This window comes from Lethenteron reissneri, chromosome 36, assembly GCF_015708825.2.
Source record: "Lethenteron reissneri isolate LAM-NWPU_2019-01 chromosome 36, ASM1570882v1, whole genome shotgun sequence".
Classification (NCBI taxonomy): Eukaryota; Metazoa; Chordata; class Hyperoartia; order Petromyzontiformes; family Petromyzontidae; genus Lethenteron; species Lethenteron reissneri.
In genome coordinates this window covers 3,658,394-3,680,748 of record NC_083814.1, presented here as the reverse complement: position 1 = coordinate 3,680,748, position 22,355 = coordinate 3,658,394, and the positions used below count along the sequence as shown (strand labels likewise).

General features: G+C 39.3%; 1 protein-coding gene across 1 annotated transcript in view; it reads left to right on the top strand.

The window, feature by feature from the left end:
* LOC133351251 (mucin-2-like) overlaps positions 1 to 17,240 on the top strand; it is a 58,020-nt gene extending 40,780 nt beyond the window's left edge. Inside the window, exons 17-32 of the mRNA XM_061566346.1 lie at positions 895 to 1,014; positions 3,245 to 3,453; positions 4,597 to 4,663; positions 5,408 to 5,575; positions 7,000 to 7,113; positions 7,244 to 7,507; positions 8,522 to 8,668; positions 9,563 to 9,750; positions 11,435 to 11,615; positions 12,008 to 12,133; positions 13,696 to 13,821; positions 14,278 to 14,400; positions 15,449 to 15,700; positions 16,056 to 16,172; positions 16,319 to 16,441; positions 17,074 to 17,240. Coding sequence (XP_061422330.1) covers positions 895 to 1,014; positions 3,245 to 3,453; positions 4,597 to 4,663; positions 5,408 to 5,575; positions 7,000 to 7,113; positions 7,244 to 7,507; positions 8,522 to 8,668; positions 9,563 to 9,750; positions 11,435 to 11,615; positions 12,008 to 12,133; positions 13,696 to 13,821; positions 14,278 to 14,400; positions 15,449 to 15,700; positions 16,056 to 16,172; positions 16,319 to 16,441; positions 17,074 to 17,240 — 2,492 coding nt within the window. The remainder of the gene's footprint in view (positions 1 to 894; positions 1,015 to 3,244; positions 3,454 to 4,596; positions 4,664 to 5,407; positions 5,576 to 6,999; positions 7,114 to 7,243; positions 7,508 to 8,521; positions 8,669 to 9,562; positions 9,751 to 11,434; positions 11,616 to 12,007; positions 12,134 to 13,695; positions 13,822 to 14,277; positions 14,401 to 15,448; positions 15,701 to 16,055; positions 16,173 to 16,318; positions 16,442 to 17,073) is intronic.
* The last annotated feature ends 5,115 nt before the right edge of the window (positions 17,241 to 22,355 follow it).

Sequence of the window (22,355 nt, the reverse complement as noted above, 5' to 3'; positions counted from 1 at the left end):
CATTAACAAGATGGGAGCATCTTGGATATGTTATAAAGTAAACCAACACCCCAACAGGGCAGTTTAACGTCACTCTCTGAATAGTGTAGATGATTCATTGCAACGATCATCTTGACAAACCAAACATAGCTCCTGTGTATACTTTTTCAACAAAAACTGGATGTAGCTTTACAGAAATGTCACCTTTGAAGTTCATATGCTATCACTATTCACAGCTAAAATTGTGAAATGATAGAGTGAAGAACTCAGAACGCCCACAAAGAATGTTGTTGTAGGATTGCGTGTACCGAGTTTAATGTCTTTCTGTTTTGACAGTAAGGTACAAGAAGCAATGTATATTTGTTTCCATATATTTTGTGCAGTAGGTTTGTTAACATTGCACACTGAATCAGTTCAATCGATATTTTCTGGAAATAGCCCAATGGTATGTTAAAATATACCAGCGAGTTTAAGTAACTGTTGAAAAAAACACGTGAAAGACCAACAAATGATGTAGATTTGATTGGCTTTCTGTGGGGCATGCTTTCTAAATAAAAATATGGCCATTACTTGTGTACAGCATCTAAAGATGCAGTCACAATTCTAGAGGCTACATAAATGTAATCTTAAGCTTGCGTGACTGCAGGAATCCATATTCTTTGGTTCTTTCAGTAAAGTCACGTAGGTATAAAATAAAATAAATCACGACGAGAGAGCAGCTACTCTTGCGCTAGTTCAGCAGTTTCACTGTTAGATTATATTTTTTCCGCCTGAGGACGACCGCTTGTGTTGCGATCAAAACGTCGTGATTGATTTTATTTTATACCTACGTGACTTTACCGAAATAACCAAAGAGTATACATAAATTTTAATTCTCCATTTGCTTATGTGTGTGTGTCTTTGTACTCCTTTTAGAAAACGAACTGGAACCCTACAGATCCTGCTGTCAAAAATCTGGAGAGAGCAGGCTGTGCGAGCTATATCAGCAGAGGCGCCCTCGTAACCAGTGTGCTTTCTATAGGCCACCCACCTCTGGTGAGCTTCATTAGCTAAAACCATACGTGTTTAACATACATTGCATGCAATTCAATTGGTGTTCTGTGTATTATGTTTTGCTCTTTCTTTACATGCCTCCTAATTCATCCTTCCAAACTTCAGCTCATACAACATTATCTTTCTCTTCTTGTTTCTTGTTATCTTTCTTGCCTTTCATACATCTCTCTGCCAAAACTTTTCATCAAGCTTTTACCTCGCACAGTTTTGAAGACATATCGTCTTTAATTGCCGCACATTATATAGCTCTAAACTACCTACCTGCGCACCTTGCACAGGATTCACAAATATAATTCATATCATACTGATTTTGTAATGCAAGTCACTCAGGTTTTTCGGGAAATATGAACACTGAGTTGTATCAGTAAGCACCACAAGGTGTGCGTTTCATTAAAACATTCAAAGCACTGTCTCGTATTTCTTCTTCATCATCGATGTTATGCAGCTCGTCATAACACGCTATTTTGAACTGAATTTTGCTGTGCTACTTTTAAAAGGACCTCGACAACGTGAGTACTGAAAGGGCTTATTTATTAAGCCGAGCGACAAAGTGACACCACACTTGTCGAGAACCAATACTCAAGAGCACTCTGAACTCTTGTAATGTGTCCTTAAATGCTTCTTGATTCTTCCTAACTGCCGCATCATGCAAAACCAATCCGGCCTTCCTCTCGATGAATGGTCTTGAACCGACCCATGACTTCTGTTGAGTATTTCCCGGGTTATTGGCTTCCATAGCCATCTGCCAATCCAGTTGGATCCATGGGACCCTTTTTGCCATTATCAAGATGATGAAAAAAGAAAAACCTTTACCCTTTCAGGCAACAATACAGGTGTCAAGACGTTTAAACACCAAAGAGACACCCATTACAAGGCATCGAGTCTGCATTAACCTCACATACTGTAGCTGTGGTAAAACATGCAATTAAATATGATTTGGTAATGAACGCATTGCCATTGAAACTGATTGGCCTACACAAGAGACAGACTCCTTTATGGCTTTATCTCACCAGCATTATACCGGAGAACGTCAAAAGACAAACAATACAAGGATAATGTATCGCCAAATTATAAATACCTCAAGTTAAGCAGTTTATATCTATGGGACTTTTTTGCCAGTACAGTATCAAAATGATCAACACAGAAAAGGCTTTACTTTTTATTTCCACAACTATCGGACAGTTTTGTTTAAAGATGTCCATTGAGAAACAATATTGAACTGGTTTGAGGTTTGACTTGGGCCTGTGATCGATGTATCCCGATTTGAACCGTGCACACTCGATGCAGTTCTTGAACTGAGGAGCCGAGAACGAATTGTGTGCGAGGGATATCATCCACCCGTTGGAAGAGACTGACATCCATATGATCCAAAATAACAGATATGAATCTTTCCCGACAATTTATTTACGAATGTATAAGAAGTACACCTCTCATGGCTGGACATCAGCTTCTGATGGCACTGATGTCCTAGTCCAACAGGGAATTTGGCCTCCAAAACATGAATCACGTCGAGAGGGTTGATCTCCACGGTGAGTTAAAGAAACAGCAGCAGCTGCAAAAATGCGTGGTGTATGAAGGGATGTGGATGATTTGCGTGGTTGGGGGTAACTCCTCTATTGCTGCACCTGAAAGAGGCAATGAGGGCACGTGGAATTTTAGCAATCCTGTCACATCACCGTGCACTGTTAATGTACCAACTTTTGTTCTAATCGAAGCGTTACACTGTGAATGTGCCTTGTAATCGTTGCTCAGAATTGCCTTATGGCTTTAGCTTCCACACATTTTGTCACGTATCTTTCCTATGTTCCCAAAAATGCCAGTTATTATATTAGCTTTCTATTTAAGTCCACGCTATAAAGTTGCCAAAACAGTATTTCCTCTTGTAATAGGGATTTCATTACATATATTGTATATTTGGTCATACACTAAAAAACATTTACAATCCTATAATGTAATTTCAATCCACTGCTGCTGCATGAAGACATCCACCAACTGACACTATAACTTTGAGGCACGGGCATCTGTAAAATCTATATATTTAACCGTAATATTGATTCACTTATTTTTTCAAATTAACTTCGGTGCCTACATTGTGCCATCATCACACTTTTGTGCATTTGTCTATGCGCAGTACTCCAGCGGTGTATTATACTACCGTGTATTGGACATTAACTGCGGTCTGACACTGTTTTCTGTTACATTTTTGTTTCAGCATTTCTAATCGGTGACCCCCACATTACGACGCTGGACAACGTCTCGTATACCTTCAACGGCCTCGGGGAGTTCACCGTTCTTCACGCATTCGGAGAGAATGGCAGCGAGTTAATCCTGCAGGGCCGGACTGACGTTGCAGGCACCAATGGGACCTTCAAAGCCACCTCCTTTGTAGCTCTTGTCGCGCACGAGACGGGGGGAGCAAAGGTATGTGGGGGCAGTGTGATTTACAATGATGTAAATCTCCCTGTAATGCACATGCATAGGGTTACACGGTACTTTATCTGCGTGATATCCGCACAGATTGTAAAATAACTGTGGTCTTGCTGTGGTCTATGTTACCCCATACATTCACATGCATTTCCAGTCTCATACAGTGTCTACCAATGAATCACTCTGTTAAGAAGTTAGATACAAACGTGTGCTATAAAGGAACTGTATGTATAGTAACTGTAACTGGGTGAGGAGTAGTGCAGGTGATTAGCACAGCTATACGAAACACGAGTTACCATGGGTTTGACCACTGCTATAATCAACGTTAGTAGCGAGTGATATATGAATACATTCTGACCCACATTCACCAAGCAGTACAGTACTGAACCAGCGTGGAAAAATATGAAACATCTCCCACAACCACATGGCATGGGAAGGCCCTCACCCAGCAGTGGATTGACCAAAAAGGCTGTAAATGCACTGCATGTTAAACAAGCAGAATGACACTGCCGAGTTAGCTTACTAATTCATGACCAAACTTATTTCCGCATTTCCAAAGTCCCAAATTACTTTCTTTGAAAACACACTAGACTGCTGTGGCACATGATGGGCATACCAACAGGTGTAACATTATACTGTCGTACCAAAAATACCGAGGGCCTATATGAAGGGTCTCGCAACAAAATGACATATACGGTATAAGGTAGATCATAGAATATAATCGATTATCGGGGGAGGGAGCGCCGGTTTTTTCAAAAACGCCGGATAATCACTAATAATCTTTATTTAAAATAGCTTATTTTTCCACATCATTGAAAACCATGTTTTTAGGTGTCGTATGTATGTTATTTTTTGTTTAAATTTGTTTTGAAATCGGCATAAATGAACGTACGAAGAGTAAAAAATAAATATCCTGCTGTAAAAGTTACCGTTTTTGACTGTATTGTACTTACCACTCCAATCTCGAAGACTGGCATGGGGCTGATGTAGCACGCACTCCTACGCTCTTGTTTCAACAACATGATTGTGTTTGACGGTCTTTATTATTTTTATTATTATTATCTATTGTGGACTGGGTCACAGCCTCCGGAGCGGTATGTTTCTATGTATGTTTACAATTATGATCAATTTAAACAGGTGCAGTGGATACTCGGAGATAACAGCACTGCAGTCTTTTTAAACGACGAAGCTGTGAATGTAACAGGTAACTTTTGGAACAATACAGTTTATCATTATTATTTGTATTTATGAGGCACATATTATAATGTGTAATTCACATTCAAAGTAGTGTATGTGACAATGCTGTCAATATATAAATACATCCTTTTGGATGTGAGGACGTATTTTTTTTACGATATATTAAATTAAGTTATAATTGTATTGTTTGTGTAGACATTTACATGCATCCTCAGCCTAGATAAAAATAGTAAACCCCTTCACATAAATACAACCGACGTGTATGCTTACTTTCACACATACATAAAAAAACACACTAAAATATAATAATACTGTAATCGTCATCAGCATAATTATAGAGAATATAAGTAATACAAATAATTAAACGTAAAATCTTCCCTTTTTTATACTTCTGACTGTCCGTGTAAAAAAATTGCCCGTCATTATCATCCATAGACACATATGTACTGATTAATCTCCAAATGATTGATGAAATGTCACTATTCGGAGTTGTAATTCAGTTCAATAATCAATAGTTTCCCCTCTTGTATTGTATGTTGTGATTGATGTGTAATTTTGTATATATGTATTAATCGTATTAAGTCAATTAACTTAAATGCAAGCATTAGCATGTGATGTGCTTGTGAATTTAATACATCTTAAATAATAAAACAAATAAAACTATTCCAAGTGTAAAATTTCACTTTAATTGATTATTCTATATATCGTGACATGCCCTAATTGTTTTATTCTGGTGCCGCTGTCTTGGCAGATGTTCCATTCATAAAAAACTCAACATCAATTCAGCGGTCAGGAAATTCAGGCCTAATGGCCTCATTCCCGTCGGGCATCTCCGTGAACGTGTCAGGGGTTTACGGGGCCCTCAGCTACATCATTCTGCTGCCAGAAACGTTCATCAACCGCACGCAAGGCCTACTAGGTGAGACTTATCTCTGATGGAATCTCACATATTGACCCTTCATCGTTCGTCAAATGGCACACGAAGTTGTCGAATGTCAGTCCTAAATATTAAAACAACATGTGCCTTCTTAAAACGTATCAACTTAGCAAGCATTGTGTTAAATAATTATTTTTTAAACTGCCTTGAGTTTCAGTTTCACACTTTGGCTTTCACAACCAATATTATTCATATTGAAGGTGTTTTGGGTTAGATCGCATAAGTATAAATGTGTTGTTAACCCGCCACCACCCGACACAGATAATTAGTAAGGTTTGTCACGTAAACAAAACATGCCATTTAGTTACTACTTCAGCCCACCGGTGTCAATTCTGGCAAAATCGCCCGATGATGCTGGATGTAATTACCAGCGAAACATCCTACTCAAATGATAAATGTTGTGCATTTACTCTCCAACACACCAGTGTTCTGAAGTATAAACTAATTGGCACGTTTTATTTACGTGACAAACCTGACTAATTGGCTATATCGACTGGTGGTGGGTTTATGACACATCTATACTAAAGTGATCTTACCCAAAACATGGTCTTGATTTTTTTTATTTTCCCTGTTTATTATTTTTGTCATTTTAATGACCCAGGTTACTTTGACATGCAACTTTCCTAGTGTGCTGAGTTTTTACCTGGTTAAATAAAAAAAAATTTCACACGTGCATACAGAAACTCCAAGAGGTTCATTTTACCGAAAAACACATGCGATGAATACAGTCGCCTTTGTCCAGCATGTTTCTCAATTGGTTGCAATGCTGCAGTGCCGTGTAGTGTCGTGTATAAGCTGCACAGAGGCTGCCACTACAAGAGCAAAAAAATACAAGTGTCAAGCAGAAAGCTATGATCAGATTTTTCGTGAAAGGTGCTGCTGAGATGTATGGCTGTACATGGGGACACAGCAATTCAGACAACATTTATTGCACAGCATGGTGACCTATCTGCAATACACCTGTGTTTTGTCTGGTATTAATTATTTCATCACCATCGTGTGTTAATTAAAGTTGCTGCCACTTTTGTTCTGACACTCCTAGGCTTGATATAAATGTTTGCATCGCCATGCTGAAATCTCTAGACCAACGTGCATGGCATTGCTTTCACACATACAGGTGTTCTTGTATAACTGTATGAAATCTGCCATACATTTGATCACAACATTTTACTTTAATGACATATCCACTGCTGCAGCACCTTCCAATTAGTACGGCTGGCTACGTACGGTGCGAAATAATTTCAACAAACATGCATACATGCAGTACCTCTTTGCAGACAAAAGTAGTACCTGTGCTACACATGACAATGCAGTCTGGAAACATTGAGTAACGTTCTGCATATAAACGGCATAATGCTCTGTGGGTTATAAATTCGCAACACTTACTTTGATTATTTTCTACGCAGGTGTTTTCAACAAGGATCCCACAGATGACTTTCAACCTTCAAATGGCACTGTACTGCCATTCAATGGAACGTTACCACCAGAATCTACAATATTTTATGAGTTTGGCATGACTTGTAAGTTGTCCTGTAGTGCAACGTGTTTTGTAAATTATACTTATTGCTTTGAATATAACTTATCAAGAATGAGCATAATGATGGGTACTGCTTGCTTATTAAAAAGCACCGTTTCCAATTACCTTTGCAGGGAAAACTACACCAAGCACAAGCCTGTTTTCTTATAACAGCAGCACTGGGGAGAGCTGGTACACCTTCAACAACAATAGCTTTGTGCCACTGTTTTATGAAGACCTCGTGAATCAAACGAGCCCAGAAAATCTGGCAGCAGTTGAAAGTACATGTGGAGGGCAGAAGGATTGCATTTTTGATACACTTAGCACTGGAGACATGCAATTCGGACTCGCTACACGAACCAGTACTAACGCGTTTATCAAAGAGAGCCAAGAGCTAAGTAAGTGTGCACGTTTTTGATGTTACATCCTCAAAAACATGCAGTCAATCTGTGTTAAATTTTGGTGAAACTTAACTTGTAGTAACATTATTTTGGTGAGTTGGAGGTCATATTCCAGTTAACTTTTTGTGGGATCACATATATGACCCGCTGACTGGTAATACTGCATTGCTCATGTGTGTTGTGTTAGCATTTCAAGTTTTCATTATGACTTATATATACTAGCTTTTTTGCCCGTCCAAGGACGGGTGTATATTGCAGTAAATCTGAAATATTCAATAGAAATATTGTTCAGCTCATGATTATTAATGAGGGGGGCTTGCCCCATGTGGAGTGACCTCACCCGCGAATGGTTATTGTGGAGGGGTGCGGCATTTGGAGTGACGTCACCCTCTTATGATTATTAATGAGGGGAGGGGTGCGGCATGTGGAGTGCGTTAGTGTAAATTTCCACGCGGGCATGAATATTAATGTAGTGGGGGGGGGCTCTTTTTCAGTGACGTCACGCATGGATGCAGCACTGTGCTGCGTATATTTATATTTTACTGTCACATTCTATAAAGAAATGTCATATTTGAAACGACTTAGCGTAATCAATTATTTCATTGAGCTCGACCTTCCTCTGCGTTAGTTAAAAAATCCACCCACTTATGAATATTAATGAGGGGGGGGGCTCATGTGGAGTGACGTCACGCGGGGGGTGGGCCTCATGTGGAGTGACGTCACGCGCGGGACAGACAGACATTTTTGGCTGATTATAGTAGGTAATAATAAAAAAGAAAGATTTCTAAAAGGTCATCAGTGACACAGGTTATTATAACAAACAAAATATGTATTAAATAAAGACCTTGATAAACTTCTGAACATATAGATTAGGTGGTTAAATTTCATGTTTGTTTTATCCCTGGCAGAAAATGCTTAGAAAATTTAAAAAAGCCTGAAGTTAGCATAAATTATTCAACCAAGGTGAGGTTTTTTCCATAAATATGAAATGTTGTTTTGTTCTTGTTGCAGAAAACTTCCCACCAAACATCAATTCCGTTGGACAGATTAATTGCAAACTGAATGAAACAGTGTTCTTCCAGCTGATTGCAGTGGATTTAGAAAAGGACCCCATAGACTTTAACATCATAACTAACTCCTCAGACCTCAGTATTACAAGTAAGTATCCATTACATGGCAATAGTCATGCACTGAAAAATAATTGTAAATGTACATTATAAATGGAACATGATTACCATACAGATGTTGTATTCTGTCCAGCATTGAGTAAAGTAAAATTACTTCGGTTTAATTACTTGAGCAAAATGACAACAGGAAAATAGATGGGGAAAAAGGTCCCACCTCTATTCCCACGCTTGTGGCCCTGGACGGTAGTATGATGGACGGGAATTGGTGACGTCATCGGCATCAGCATTCACATTATGCTTGGTGGGGCTTGTTTGGGGGGTTTCCCACCTTCAAGAGGCAAGGTGTGGAGGATGGCCAACAATTTTTAAAGGGGGCCCGAGTAATCGACCGCAAAAAGTAGTGGTAAATTGAAATTAATGGTCGATTAATTTGCTTAATTGACTAATCGCCACAGATTGTAATCCAGGAATGCCACTAAAATACCCATATGGAAAAGTGGAGTTTCAGTTTTCTGGGACCACATCGTTTTCGTAAATTGTTCTTTTGGTGTCAAGGTCAACAGCTGAAAATGTGATTTTAATCATATTTACAGGTTGTTCAAGATTCCCTATCTTTCTTTGCCTATCTTCTGATACTGTGACTATGTATCAACTGTAATGCATTTTTCAACTCTGTTGAGCAATCAATAAATATTGAGTGGTTGTCTTTAAACTCGGAGTGCTTCATTGTAACAGGAACATGAATGAAACCACGATGCATGACCTTTAAAATAACAACCTTCAATATCGAGTGCCACCCAAATGTCTTTGTAGGAATGCACTCGTAAGGTAATTGACAAAATCCAGTTTAAAATAACAAATAGCTATAAATGTTTTACGCAAAATTACGATCAGCGATTGCTGCTGCTGCCTATGGTTGTTGCAGGCGATGGGAATTTTACATGGAGTCCCAGAAGCTCAGAGCCGGTGTTTGGCGTGGTGAGCGCCAGCGACGGCAAGGCCTCCTCTGTGCTGCTGCTCAACCTCACTCTGTGCAACTGCAGCGTCCACTCCACGTGCCTCTACAACCAGACCACCCTGAGCGTCAACGGCAGAGATGGATCCACTTACCAGGTCAGCTGCAAAATCTGTAAAAAAAATTGTACAAGTCAAAAAACTTCTGGGGTTATTGTTTCTTAAACGCCATGTGAATACATTGTAATCATTCAATACAGTTGAACTCCAATTATTTGTGCAACGAATATCTGTGAATTTTGATTTAAAGCTTTCGTGACTGCAGGGATTCATATTCTTGGTTCTTTCGGTAAAGTCACGTATAAGGGACATAAAAAAATAATAAAAATATTAAACAATAAAATTATCACGACGTTTCGACTGCAACACAAGAAATCATCATCAGGTGTGAAATCCACAGCAAGAAAATTTGAAAAATTTTTAAAACAAATTTTTGCTGTGGATTTCACACCTGATGATGATTGCTTGTGTTGCAGTCGAAACGTCGTGAGAATTTTATTGTTTTATATATTTTTTATTTTTTTATTTCCCTTCTACGTGACTTTACCGAAAGAACCAAGAACATGAATATCTGTGAATTTTTTATCTGGGGCCCTCAAATTTGGTTCTTTCTTCTAAGTATTAGAATTACTGTCCTATGGTGTATTTCACTGCTAAAAATGTCCATTGAGCCTATGAATGATTTAACTAGCAACAACTGACAACATGGCACTTGATATGAATGCGTTATTTTTTTCTCCAGCAATTGTAAACGACATCATAAATACAATTGTAATGTATAACTCAGAGACGCCGTCTTGCTTAAGTAAAAAAATATTGATTATATATTACAGTCCACCCGACTCGACATGTCGTCAGGTGGACACAGGTTGACTATATACAACTGGGTGAATCTACGTAGCTGCTACACAACGTTCACTACGTAGCTGACTGACCATATAGGAGCCGTCGATGTAGTAGCCACGGCGAAGATATATAACTTCTTTCCTAGCCTTCCAAGACGATGAGGGAAATCCACCGTGATGACTGCGACGACGGTCTGGACCCCGACTCCCCACAGCAGCCCCGAGCCCCGCTCCACGCTGCCTTTTATTTCCCCTCGGCTCTGCCACGCCCCTTTTCCCGAACTCTTTCCTTTGCCTCACTATAACACCCCGGAGGTTCCATCTCGACCCCTGCGTTGACTCCTCACCCAGTTACCTCACTTGACCCTGCCTGTCCTCATCGCTGCAATCATTATTTAGGGCCACTAGGCCCTGTACTGTCTTTACACAATGATGCATTTCAAGTAGAAAAAGAAACACATTTAAAAAAAAATTACGCACGTTATTTTAAACAGTATTTGCTCAATTTGTAAGTCTTGAAATAGCCTTGTATAAAATATGTTGACAATTTTTGTGATTACCAAGAGATGAAGGTGAAACCCTGGAACTAGAGGAGGCTCTTGAGAGCCCTGCTAGAGAATAATCGGCCTACTTTCATCCTGGCTAGACACCTTGGAATTGGTGGAAGTACCCACACTTTTCCCCAACACGCACAACCAACTGTGGTGGTGTACCCACGTATACTGCTGGGGCGGGACAGAGGGGGGATTTAAGAAAATGCATAATTATTTCAAATTCTGTCCCAAGAGAACAAACCAGGCGACTTCTGGATCCAAAGTCCAATGTGCTAACGGTTGTACCGAGGCAGCATCCCCATTACAACGCTACACAACTAACTTAAATTTAATGTTGCTCAGTAAGCTTTGTGTTTTTGCCGCCTATCATGCCCGTGCTTGAAGGTTGCTGGCTGTCTATGTGAACCTGGGTACACGGGGACATACTGCGCAGAAGATTTTAACGCGTGTGCAGACGACCCCTGTCACCCTGGCGTGAATTGCACTGATTTACCCCCTCCATCCATGAATTTTACATGCGGGCCATGTCCAGCACATCTAAAAGGCGATGGAACAAAGTGTTATGGTATGTGAATTATTTTCTCTGTGTAGATTATATCATCCTCTCCTAGTTGAGGGCAGTCACATTTTGATGCTATCAGCTACATCCTTGTACATCAGTCTGTATCGCACCTCCAATTAGCGTGGTTGGCTACGTACAGTGTGAAAGAAGTTCAAAATACATCCATGCTTGCGTATCATTCACATGTATCCATGTGTTTGGTGACTGTGGTTAATTAATTTAATGCCAAAATGTATGTGTTTTAAAATAGTGAACATGTGTTTATACTGTGGTAGTGGACAATTCGCGAAATGTTTATATACATGTTCTAATCCCCTTTGTACAATATTGTAGCGAATTCATGTTGCTTGACATTCTCTTCTATCAAATCATCTGTTTTGGTTTTTGTTCGACAGATGAGAATGAGTGCTTGGCACAGCCACTGGTGTGTGATCAGACATGTGAAAACACGCTTAGTGGATACCAGTGCAGCTGCACAAAAGGATACAGCATCAGCACCACAAACAGCTCCCAATGTGAAGGTGCTGTATGGGATATATTGATGAGAAATTCCATTGGCAAGAAAATGTTGTATATGGAAAAAGTTGGATGACTTCTTATTTGCTATGAAGTAAACGTCTCTGGATAAATATATATCAACATTGTTAGTTTTACGAATCAAGGTCAAGGGCTATAGCTGTGTTTGATCTGGTATGCTCACAGATGTGTGTCTGTGTGTTTTATGACGTGTGATCTTCTTAGTTTAACATACAACAGAACAAAGGTTTTATGAAAAAGTTAAATAACTGTAAGATACTTTATTGCGTGCTCTCTATACTGGACGTCAAGCAAGAGCAGCTTTTGGCGTGTGTATTATTAACCATTGGATGTACTCTGTTTCTTGTTCATGTCATTTGATTACAAAACGTGTATATGAGAAAAAAAACCCAATATTTGCGTAAGGCATTTGAAAACAAGATATAGACCACATTCACATGTTGTTCCCACTCACACAAACAAAGACATACAAACATAGAGACCTATGTATGTTCTAAGTGACCAACTTTCAAAATTGCACAGCACACAAGGAAATGGCAGAGCCATTTACACACCAGCCTGAACGCCTTTCTTTCCACAATGCTGTGTTGTTGACAGTGACTCGTACGATACACTGACAAACACACCATGAGTTTCAAACAACACACACACATTTGTAAAAAGCTCACAGCCTCCGTGAAAAAAGAAAATACCATCGGCATTTCTTGAAATTCGTTGCGGTCCTCTTACTTTAGGTCACCAACAAAATAAATATGAACAAATGTGACAGGTGACAGTGATAGACAACTGTGGACAAATTTAATCACTGCTGCCTGTAAGTTCGTCAATTTTGCTTAAATGTATTTTGATGGTGACCTAAGAGAAGAGGACCACAATGCACTTTTTCAGAAAATTATGATTGTTTTTATATATGCACAGAGCCTGTGTGCTTTGGACACAATTGTCTGTACGTGGTTGGAAACTTTATGGTTTTCTGTCCTGTACTCTTATTATGTTATGATGGCGTTTTGTTTTTCTCATCATTTACATTTATTATGAAACACACCATTGCTATCTGCACACAGTTGTGCACACGCAAACACTCCCATGCTTATATATAAAAGTACCACAAGGCAATTATTGTCCTCTTAAGCCAATAAGAGTGTTACGTGCTGTCAGTAAGGTTGGAATTCCACTAGAAAAGGCATGTGAGCCCCACTTGTCTCCTCCCCTGCTAATGATAATGGATATTTTAGGTTCTGGTGAGCCCAACTTTAAGTACAGATCCCAGAAATTTACACATGCATATGAGATGCATGCATCTACACAGAGATATCAATAAATGTAATACTGACGAAGGAAGTGCATCACAAACCAAGACTTAAGTGATTTGAAGAATCTTGACTTAAAGCTTTCGTGACTGCAGGAATTCATATTCTTTGGGTCTCTCGGTAAAGTCACGTGACTATACCGAAAGACCCAAATAATATGATTTCAAGAAATTTTAATGTGCCCCAATATGATCACCCAGTGCCATGGCTAAAAAGTGGTGTCTCCTTGTGTGCAGACATCAATGAGTGTGCACTGAATTCTTCTCTTTGTGCAACAAATGGGCACTGCGTCAACACACCTGGGAGCTATATGTGCAGATGCAATAATGGATTCCAAGGAGATGGCGATAAGTATTGTTATGGTACGAAATGCTTACATTTGTTTGGAGGATTTTATGTTTACTTGGATTTTATTTGTACACCTATTTTAAAAAGACCATTGTACAAATACACTGTGTCTTATTTTAATATGACACCATTAAGCCAACATTGCTTGATACTGCCATGACAAAAATGAGTCGTTGAAAAATGTACATACTAAATGGAATATATTCAGCCAGAGCTGTTTAGGGCTGAGCTTCGTAAAATGTCCCCATTCCCGTATCCCACTACTGCTGTTGAAGGCGGCAGGGGGTTAGGAGTTGGGGGGGGGGCTAAAAAATACTCCCTGGGAAATTGAGAAAATGTATCCCTGGATGTACTATTCATATATTTGTTATATTATAAAGTAATCTTTTTACACAATGGGGGTTTATATTTCAACATTACAAAATGAAGTTGTTTCAAATTGTTATAAGCCTTCTGTATGTTCCCTACAGATATCTTTGAGTGTCGTATCAATAACGATCCCTGCCGCTTATGGAATAATTCCATTTGTAACAACACTGAGGGGTCCTTCAACTGCATATGCAAAAGTGGATACGCAGGAGACAATTGCACAGGTAACAAAAAAAATAACTTATTATGTATATCTCACTTGTCTATGGATGTCTGAATTTGTACCCCTTTGTGAGAATTCAACAATGGTTCTCCTTGAGAGAATCTCCTCACATCAGGGGAAAGCGAAATGTCCTTTTCTGGCTCAGGGCCTACAATAGTGATGAGCACTGCACCACTTCTGATTGAGCTTGGAGACACTGACTCGGTTTGAATAAACGTCCACAGATAATGATATTTTGACTATATCTGACAGATTATTTTGATCCCGGACATGCACATACGGCTGAGGTCCAGGTTAATTATATATATTTTAATCCATTGGAATATGGTATGAATCTGGAATTTGGGTTGCAACCCAGCCACTTTCAACAAACTCGTAGAAGGTGGCCGAGTCAGACCACTGAGCCAGTACTGCTGAACAATATGGGTTCCAATTGGTACAGCCTCCTGTAATTAACTGGGGTTTCAATTGTAGAAACGTTATTGTCTTAGCTCAGTGTCACCAATGATAGAAAAAACCCATCACATTTGATAATAAAACAAATATATACACATTTTTGATTTGAAGCTTTCGTGACTGCAGGAATCCATACTCTTTGGTTCTTTCGGGTAAAGTCACGTAGGTATAAAATAAAAGAAATCACGACGTTTCGGGCGCAACACAAGCATCCATCATCATGCTTTCCTACCTCGGGTGTAACACAAGTGTCCGCATTACGCTTTCCCACCTGATGACGGACGCTTGTGTTGTGCGCCCGAAACGTCGTGATTTATTTTACTTTATACCTTCGTGACTTTACCGAAAGAACCAAAGGGTATATACACATTTGTATAAATTACAGCTGTAAAACAAGCATTGTTCTGTAGCAGGTGATGTGAGTAAATGCATCTACCATTGGGAGAATATCAGAAGTAGTTCTATAAATCTCATTCCATGCTCCGTTCTCCAATACACGGGGTATGCACCGCTCCAATTAAATTCTTCGTATAATGACATGACACTGATATCACTGTTGGAATAATTCAACAAAATTAACTTTTGTTTTACAGACATAAATGAATGCAACACCAACAATAACACGTGTCACAGTGATGCCGAATGTATCAACACGGATGGCTCGTACGACTGTAGATGCAAAACAGGGTTCGCTGGAAGTGGCAAAAACTGCTACGACATTGACGAGTGTGGTAATAATAGCCTTAACAACTGTGACAGTGCAAGTACAAATTGTACGAACACTCCAGGTTCTTTCTATTGTACTTGCGCCAGAGGATATACAGGAAATGGCACTCATTGCAATGGTAAGTAATGTCACTATGATCCAAAACAGAAAACATTTAAAGTTAAAATACTTATAACTATACTTTAGGACTCGTATAAGCTTTACTACTTACATTTTAACAAGTAATATTAGTGGCAGGAAGGAAGGAATGTGTCTTTGCCAACTCTCCTTCCTCTTACAAAAAAATATGTGTTGCATATCTCTCCATTATAGGAATACAGTTCAGTTATTTTAACATGTTTCATTGTGTATTAAAATACGTGTGATGTGTTGGTGGTATTTTATTTGTTGACTTCACCACTCTGGTGTTGTACTGTTGCAGTGAACTTACAGCATGCGCGTAATGTGAATGGATGATTTTTATTTCTGTGCAGACATTGATGAATGTTTGAGTAACCCATGTCAGGAACTGGAAAAGTGCATCAACAAGAATGGTACTTTTAGCTGTGAATGCCAAGCAGGATACAGAATGAATATTGGAACTTGCACAGGTATTGTGATGATAAATATAGCACACTAACCTAGTCACAATAATAAACCTCATTATATTTGACGATGCCTACTGTTTGTATGAAATAATACATGTTTACATTTTTTGGGTGTTAAATGTGAATGAACCACATTTGTCATATCTCAGACATTGACGAATGCACGGAGAAGCATCCCTGTCCAGTAAAAAAGGATTGTGCCAACACGCTGGGCTCATACACATGCAGCTGTAAAACAGGGTACGAGACTGACGTGGACAGAGATTGTTCAGGTAATTCAATGGCACCAGTATCACATGTAACCTACATCTGCACTTGCTGAGAAAATAGTCGCTCAAATCAAATAAAAAATGTTGGCATTGTAAACATCTTATAAGTTTCATAATTGATGTATTGGGTCATACCACGCAAATAAATGTTTCGTATAAGAGTTCATGCTCATTTATTTCTCAAGACCACCACTGCACATTCCACTTAACATTCTCATCAAGTCTTAAATCATACCCTAAACAATGCCTTCCAATTCAACATCACAACTAAGGGAACTCATCGCAGAGATCCTTATGTCAGAAAACAGCATCAGTCCATGCGATATGGTATAATATAGAAAAGGCGTGTGCTAAGCTATGCTTTTAGCAGAGGTTTAAACTTTGCAGCAATGCTACCCTTTATTGTTTAGGGTATAAAAAGTCAGTATATTCCACTGCATCGTGCTCCACTTATTTGTCCTTAATTTAAATGTAAATAAATGCCACTTTAGTTGCTCTTTGAAATACATTTTACTCCACAAGGTTTAATTTCAATAAAAGCACACCAAAGATACGTTTTCCCAATTAAAGTGTTTTACATGCCAATGCTATTCATGGTTCACATCTGTTTTATTGTATATGTTTGTCATGTGAAGACATCAACGAGTGTGACCGACCAGATCAAAACAACTGTTCGAAGAAGGTTGGACTCTGCCAAAACTATGATGGCGGTTTTCAGTGCCAGTGCCAGACTGGTTACACAGGAAATGGGGTCATATGCATTGGTATGTTCTTAACAGCCACAGCTACACTTCTAAGCTAGTAAAACATCTTTTCACTAAAATATGCACTACTAGTACGCCTTGAACGTCATGGAATGGCGACCTTTTTCATTTAAATACTTTCTGAAAATTAGAAAAATTACAAAATCACAACAGAAAAACACGTGCAAATGTACTTTTAAAAGGACAATGTACTTTAACCACTTTCCCACCAACATTTAGTTTTAGTGTGCATATTTTAATCAGCTGATTCCCCATGCATAGAATAATGCACTTCAGCATACAACTTAATTCCATACTTCTTAACAATAATAATTTTATCTTTTCAGGAAACAATAATACCTGTGAGACTGATATATGTGGTGTCAATAGGACCTGCCACGTAACTGCAGAACATTCCATAATCTGTGTCTGCTATGAGGGGTATGTATCTTGTATCTTTGCATGACGTATTCTCCCAGCACATATAAGTAGTTTGCATAATGTAATTTTAATAACGAAAAAGCTAAATGTTAGAATTTGTGCAGAGTAGTTATTGCATAATCAGGGGTGATGTAGATACATTTATTGGCAGGTTTTTGTTTTCTGGATATTACCAAAAGTTCACACAAAATGGTTACGTTTTGTGAACATCATTTGGTGATTCTGCTGCATTGGCACTGGTGCATAAGCACAATTAACATTCATTAATAACAATGCCTTTTCAGAAAACATTTAATTCATGATGTTTTGGGCACTGGCCCTTCTTTCATTGGTTTATGTGCGATGAAAAAGGGCCAAAGCCCAAATTGTTGCCAATTATATACAGGCGGTCCCCGACTTACGGAAGGGTTAGGTTCCCAAGAACGATCCATAACCCGAATTTTTCGTATGTCAGAAAAACTGAACAATTTCCCAACAAACTCAAGATAAAATCCCATAGCCGGAAATAGTTGTGCCTCCCCTACCCGATTACTAGTTTCGTTTTCTCTCAGTACCGTATCGCGATGTCCGTTTTCTATCACTACCTGTATCGCGTATTGCTGTACATACGCTCTGCACTTCCTATGATTCTTTCATTTCATCAAATATCTACCCTAACACTACCCATTATTAAACTAACGGAACATATGCTGTATCAAATTGTTGATTTTAATATGAATCGTTAACAGAAAGCAGTCACTTCCGAATGGTTACCGTGCATTCGGCTAGGCCTAGACTTCACAAACACACATGTACACCAAGACAAAGGTGACGTAGGATCATTTACACAAACGCGCACACATGTATAAAGGCCGGCACAAACACACGAGGGGGTGGGTGGCCAGAACCATGCCCGGCCGCCTTTGTCTCCCGAGTGGCGATGTTTACACACCGCACCAGTTACTAATTTGAGGCTGAGTCGACCTAGCGGAGGCCCAGGATCGGCAGGTTCGTAGCGCAGCGCACTAACCACTACACTACAACTCCCCACCACACATACATACACATACAAACACACACAGACTTATTAAACCATTTGCTTTCAAATGGTTTAATAATATGGTTAAATAATAAAGCGTATTCCACATGAGAACTACAGCATTTACATCTTGCATGTCATTGGTACCTTCGTATTAATTTCCAGTTCCACTAATCATATGTTTTAGATAGTATTGCCGCAATTATATTTGCTTAAAGCATAAACATAACTTGCAATATGTAACGCTTTGTTCAATGTGGGAAAAAAACTTTCAATTCTGATTTTCAGATTCATCCCGGATGGTACAAGCGAAACAGCGTGTGTCAACATCAATGAGTGCAATTCATCAGTGGGGGCTGACAAAAGAACACCGTGTGATCCATTGCATGGGTTATGCATGGACACAGTGGGCAGCTATACGTGTGCGTGTAAGCATGGATATGAACTGGAACCGGATGGGCGCACTTGCAAGGATATAAACGAGTGCCAGAGTGGCACACCTGCATGCTTGGGAAACTCTATCTGTGTGAACACAGAGGGCTCCCACAACTGCACTTGCAGCATCGGTTATACATGTGAGTGCATGTGAATTGTGTTTATTGCTGATGAAATACAACCCTTTTTATTGATCTACGTAAAATCAGCTTAATTGCAATTTTGTTTTACATACACGTCACTTTTCTTGCACAAATATTCCACGCCAAAGCGCCGTCACATCAATGCTCAACATAAAATGAAAACAATAAAAAAAATAGAAAAAAATACACATTTACAAACTATTTATAGTTGTTTAAAGTATTTTTAAAAATAAAAGCAAGTTGTGACAATTGCACACTGAATAGAGATTTTTCTGAGCACATACAAGTATGCGACTATGTAATTCAAATGGTCTTTTTCACTTTCTTGAAATTAGTATTCTTGTAAATTAGATGTAATTACAATACTGTTTGGTAATATATAGTCCAAGCAGCCTATGGTATCTGTTATGCTTTGGTGGCTATCCAGGCAAGTACTATCCAGGCTCAACCTCGATTATCTTCAGAGATGCTATGGGAATGGCCGCACAGCGATTTGGTTATCCGCTTCATTGTCGGCAGCAGAGGCAATGTATTGTGGTACTGCCTTCGCCAGCAAGTGTTGACCAACAAGCATTGCCCAGCAAGAGTTGTACATGATACACGTAATAATATGCATACATTTCGATTTAAAGCTTTCGTGACTGCAGGGATTCATCTTCTTGGTTCTGTCGCCTCGACAGACCTGGTTTTCACCTGAGGACGGCTGCTTGCGTTGTGGCCGAAACGTCGTGAGAATTATTTTATTATTTTTATTTTTATTATTTTATTACTTCCCTTCTACGTGACTTTACTGAAAGAACCAAGAAGATGAATATGCATACATGTCTGTGAATGAACACAAAACTACGTTATTTGGCATACTATGTATTTGTATATCATTTCTGACGGTAGACATGGAAGAAAACACTTTGTAATGCTGTGAACACTTCAGTACCAAGGTGGGGCGGGTGGGTCAGGAGAGGTGGCTACCCTGAACACCCCTTCTGAGGGATGCATCACCTGAATGTGGAGCCAAATTGTTTCAAATAAAACAATCAGTGGTGGCTAGAGGCTCAAATTTCCTGGTGGTGCAGTGGCCAGTGCCGGTGCAGTGGGGGCTGGGTGTGGCAAGAATGGCACAGCATGTCGAGCTTATGGCTCTTGGTTTGGAAATGTATGTTTCTTTTGTCTCGCAGACAATGGATCATTTTGCCTTGACATTGACGAATGTCAACCTGGGGACAAACAAGCCTGCGGCGAGGCGGCCGTGTGCCATAACACCGTGGGCTCATATTCTTGCTCGTGCATCGCGGGATACAAGCTCGTCAATAAAGCATGCGTGGACGTGGATGAATGTGTGTCTGGGAATTCCCCATGCCCTCTGTTTGAAATCTGCGAGAACCTGCCGGGTTCATTCAAGTGTGTCTGCCAGGATGGATACAACTGTAAGATATAAGGCTGTACTGTGTGCACAATTGACTTTGCATTTCCCATAAATTAACCCATTAAATGTATCAATGACAATGTGGAGCAGGTATACTTGTAGTAAGTGACGTTTGGCATGTCTGTCACTTCTCAGACATTGGGCAGCAGTGTGTGGCAGAGAATTGCAAGGAAGCTGCCTGCACTCCTGGATACTGCAAGAACGAAGGAGTGTGTTCCAACAATGTCAACTGTACCGCCACCTGTCAGTGCCCGATTGCTTACAGAGGTGACAAGTGCCAGTATGGTGCCAGCTACGTCGGTGCCACTTTTAAAGAAGGTAATCATGGGCTGTTTATTTACAAATACTTAAGCTAAAATGTTAGGACAGAATGCTCAGAATTACATTGAGGGACCAAAAGAGGTACAAGACAATTTTGACTGTCAAGAGAAATGAGCGGGCTTGGATAGGATGCATTATTAGAAGGGATGATGGCGGTGGTCGAGACTAATAATGGACTGGCAGCCAAGAGAAGGGACGCGTGTGAGAGTTTGTCCACTCTGGAAGTGGAACGTTTAAATCACCTCGTGCACAGATCCTAGGCAGACTTTTTACATCAAGTGACTATTGATGACGATGACAACACGGATATACATTTATTCAGCAGTGGATTGAGTATATGTGATGAATATTTTCTCAGTTACAGCACAGTTGTTAACATAGTTTCCGCCTCTTGCCAATGTTTTCTCTATAACTGAAAAGTTATGCCTTGTGTCTCATTTGAAAAGGCACGAACAATATTTAAGAATTTAAAATAGATACTGATCAAGGTTCTGAAAGAAGTGCATTAATTCGAGCAATCATTTGTCCAGCTGCAGTATCCAACAAAGTGTCACTCTGGGTATAGTGCTTTACTCGCAATTGAAGGATTATAGTTTTATCACTCCTCAATTACTTAATTAGTACCACTTTCTGATAAAATATGAGAATAGGTTTTCCCCTTTTTCTGGCAACAAAACAGGTGGTAAGATGTTAAAAACCAAACTGAAACCATTTTGCAAGGAATCATGTCTGCATTAACCACAGATAATTGTGGTGAAAATACAAACAAAAAACATGCTCTTACACAGAAGAGAAGACCTGGAAAGATGTGGGGCTAAACCACACTTACCCCGCCACACGTGAATCGAACCCATGACCTCTGGATTTCCAAGTCAGCATTCCTGTATTAAATATGTGATTGCGTTAATTGTATTGTTGAATCATTAACGGTGCTAATATGTGCGTACGTATCTTTTATTGAAGGCACACCGAAGGCGGAATTCACTATGTGGTTTAAGAATCCTGACATAATAAATGATACAGATTCATTCCGTGATCATGTGAGTAACTTTTTAAAAACATTTTGAGATTTTTTTTCTTTGAATGAATATTTGGCATTTTGTTGTAAAATGTTATAGTATTCATAACCATCAAAAGAATAAATAATGTACTCAATGGTTTGCACCTCTTTTTAGCACGGCTACATACAGTGCGAAAGAAGTTCAACATACATACAGAAATGTCCACGGAACGGTTGATCAGTTACTGGCACGTTTATATCCATATTACAGCTGTAAATACAAGTGTCGACATATGTTGACAGAAGCGAATTCTAATATTGACATAGGTCTTGGCTTAATATATAATAGTAGAAGAATATTTGCACGCTATTTTACTGTCATGCTTTGCAATT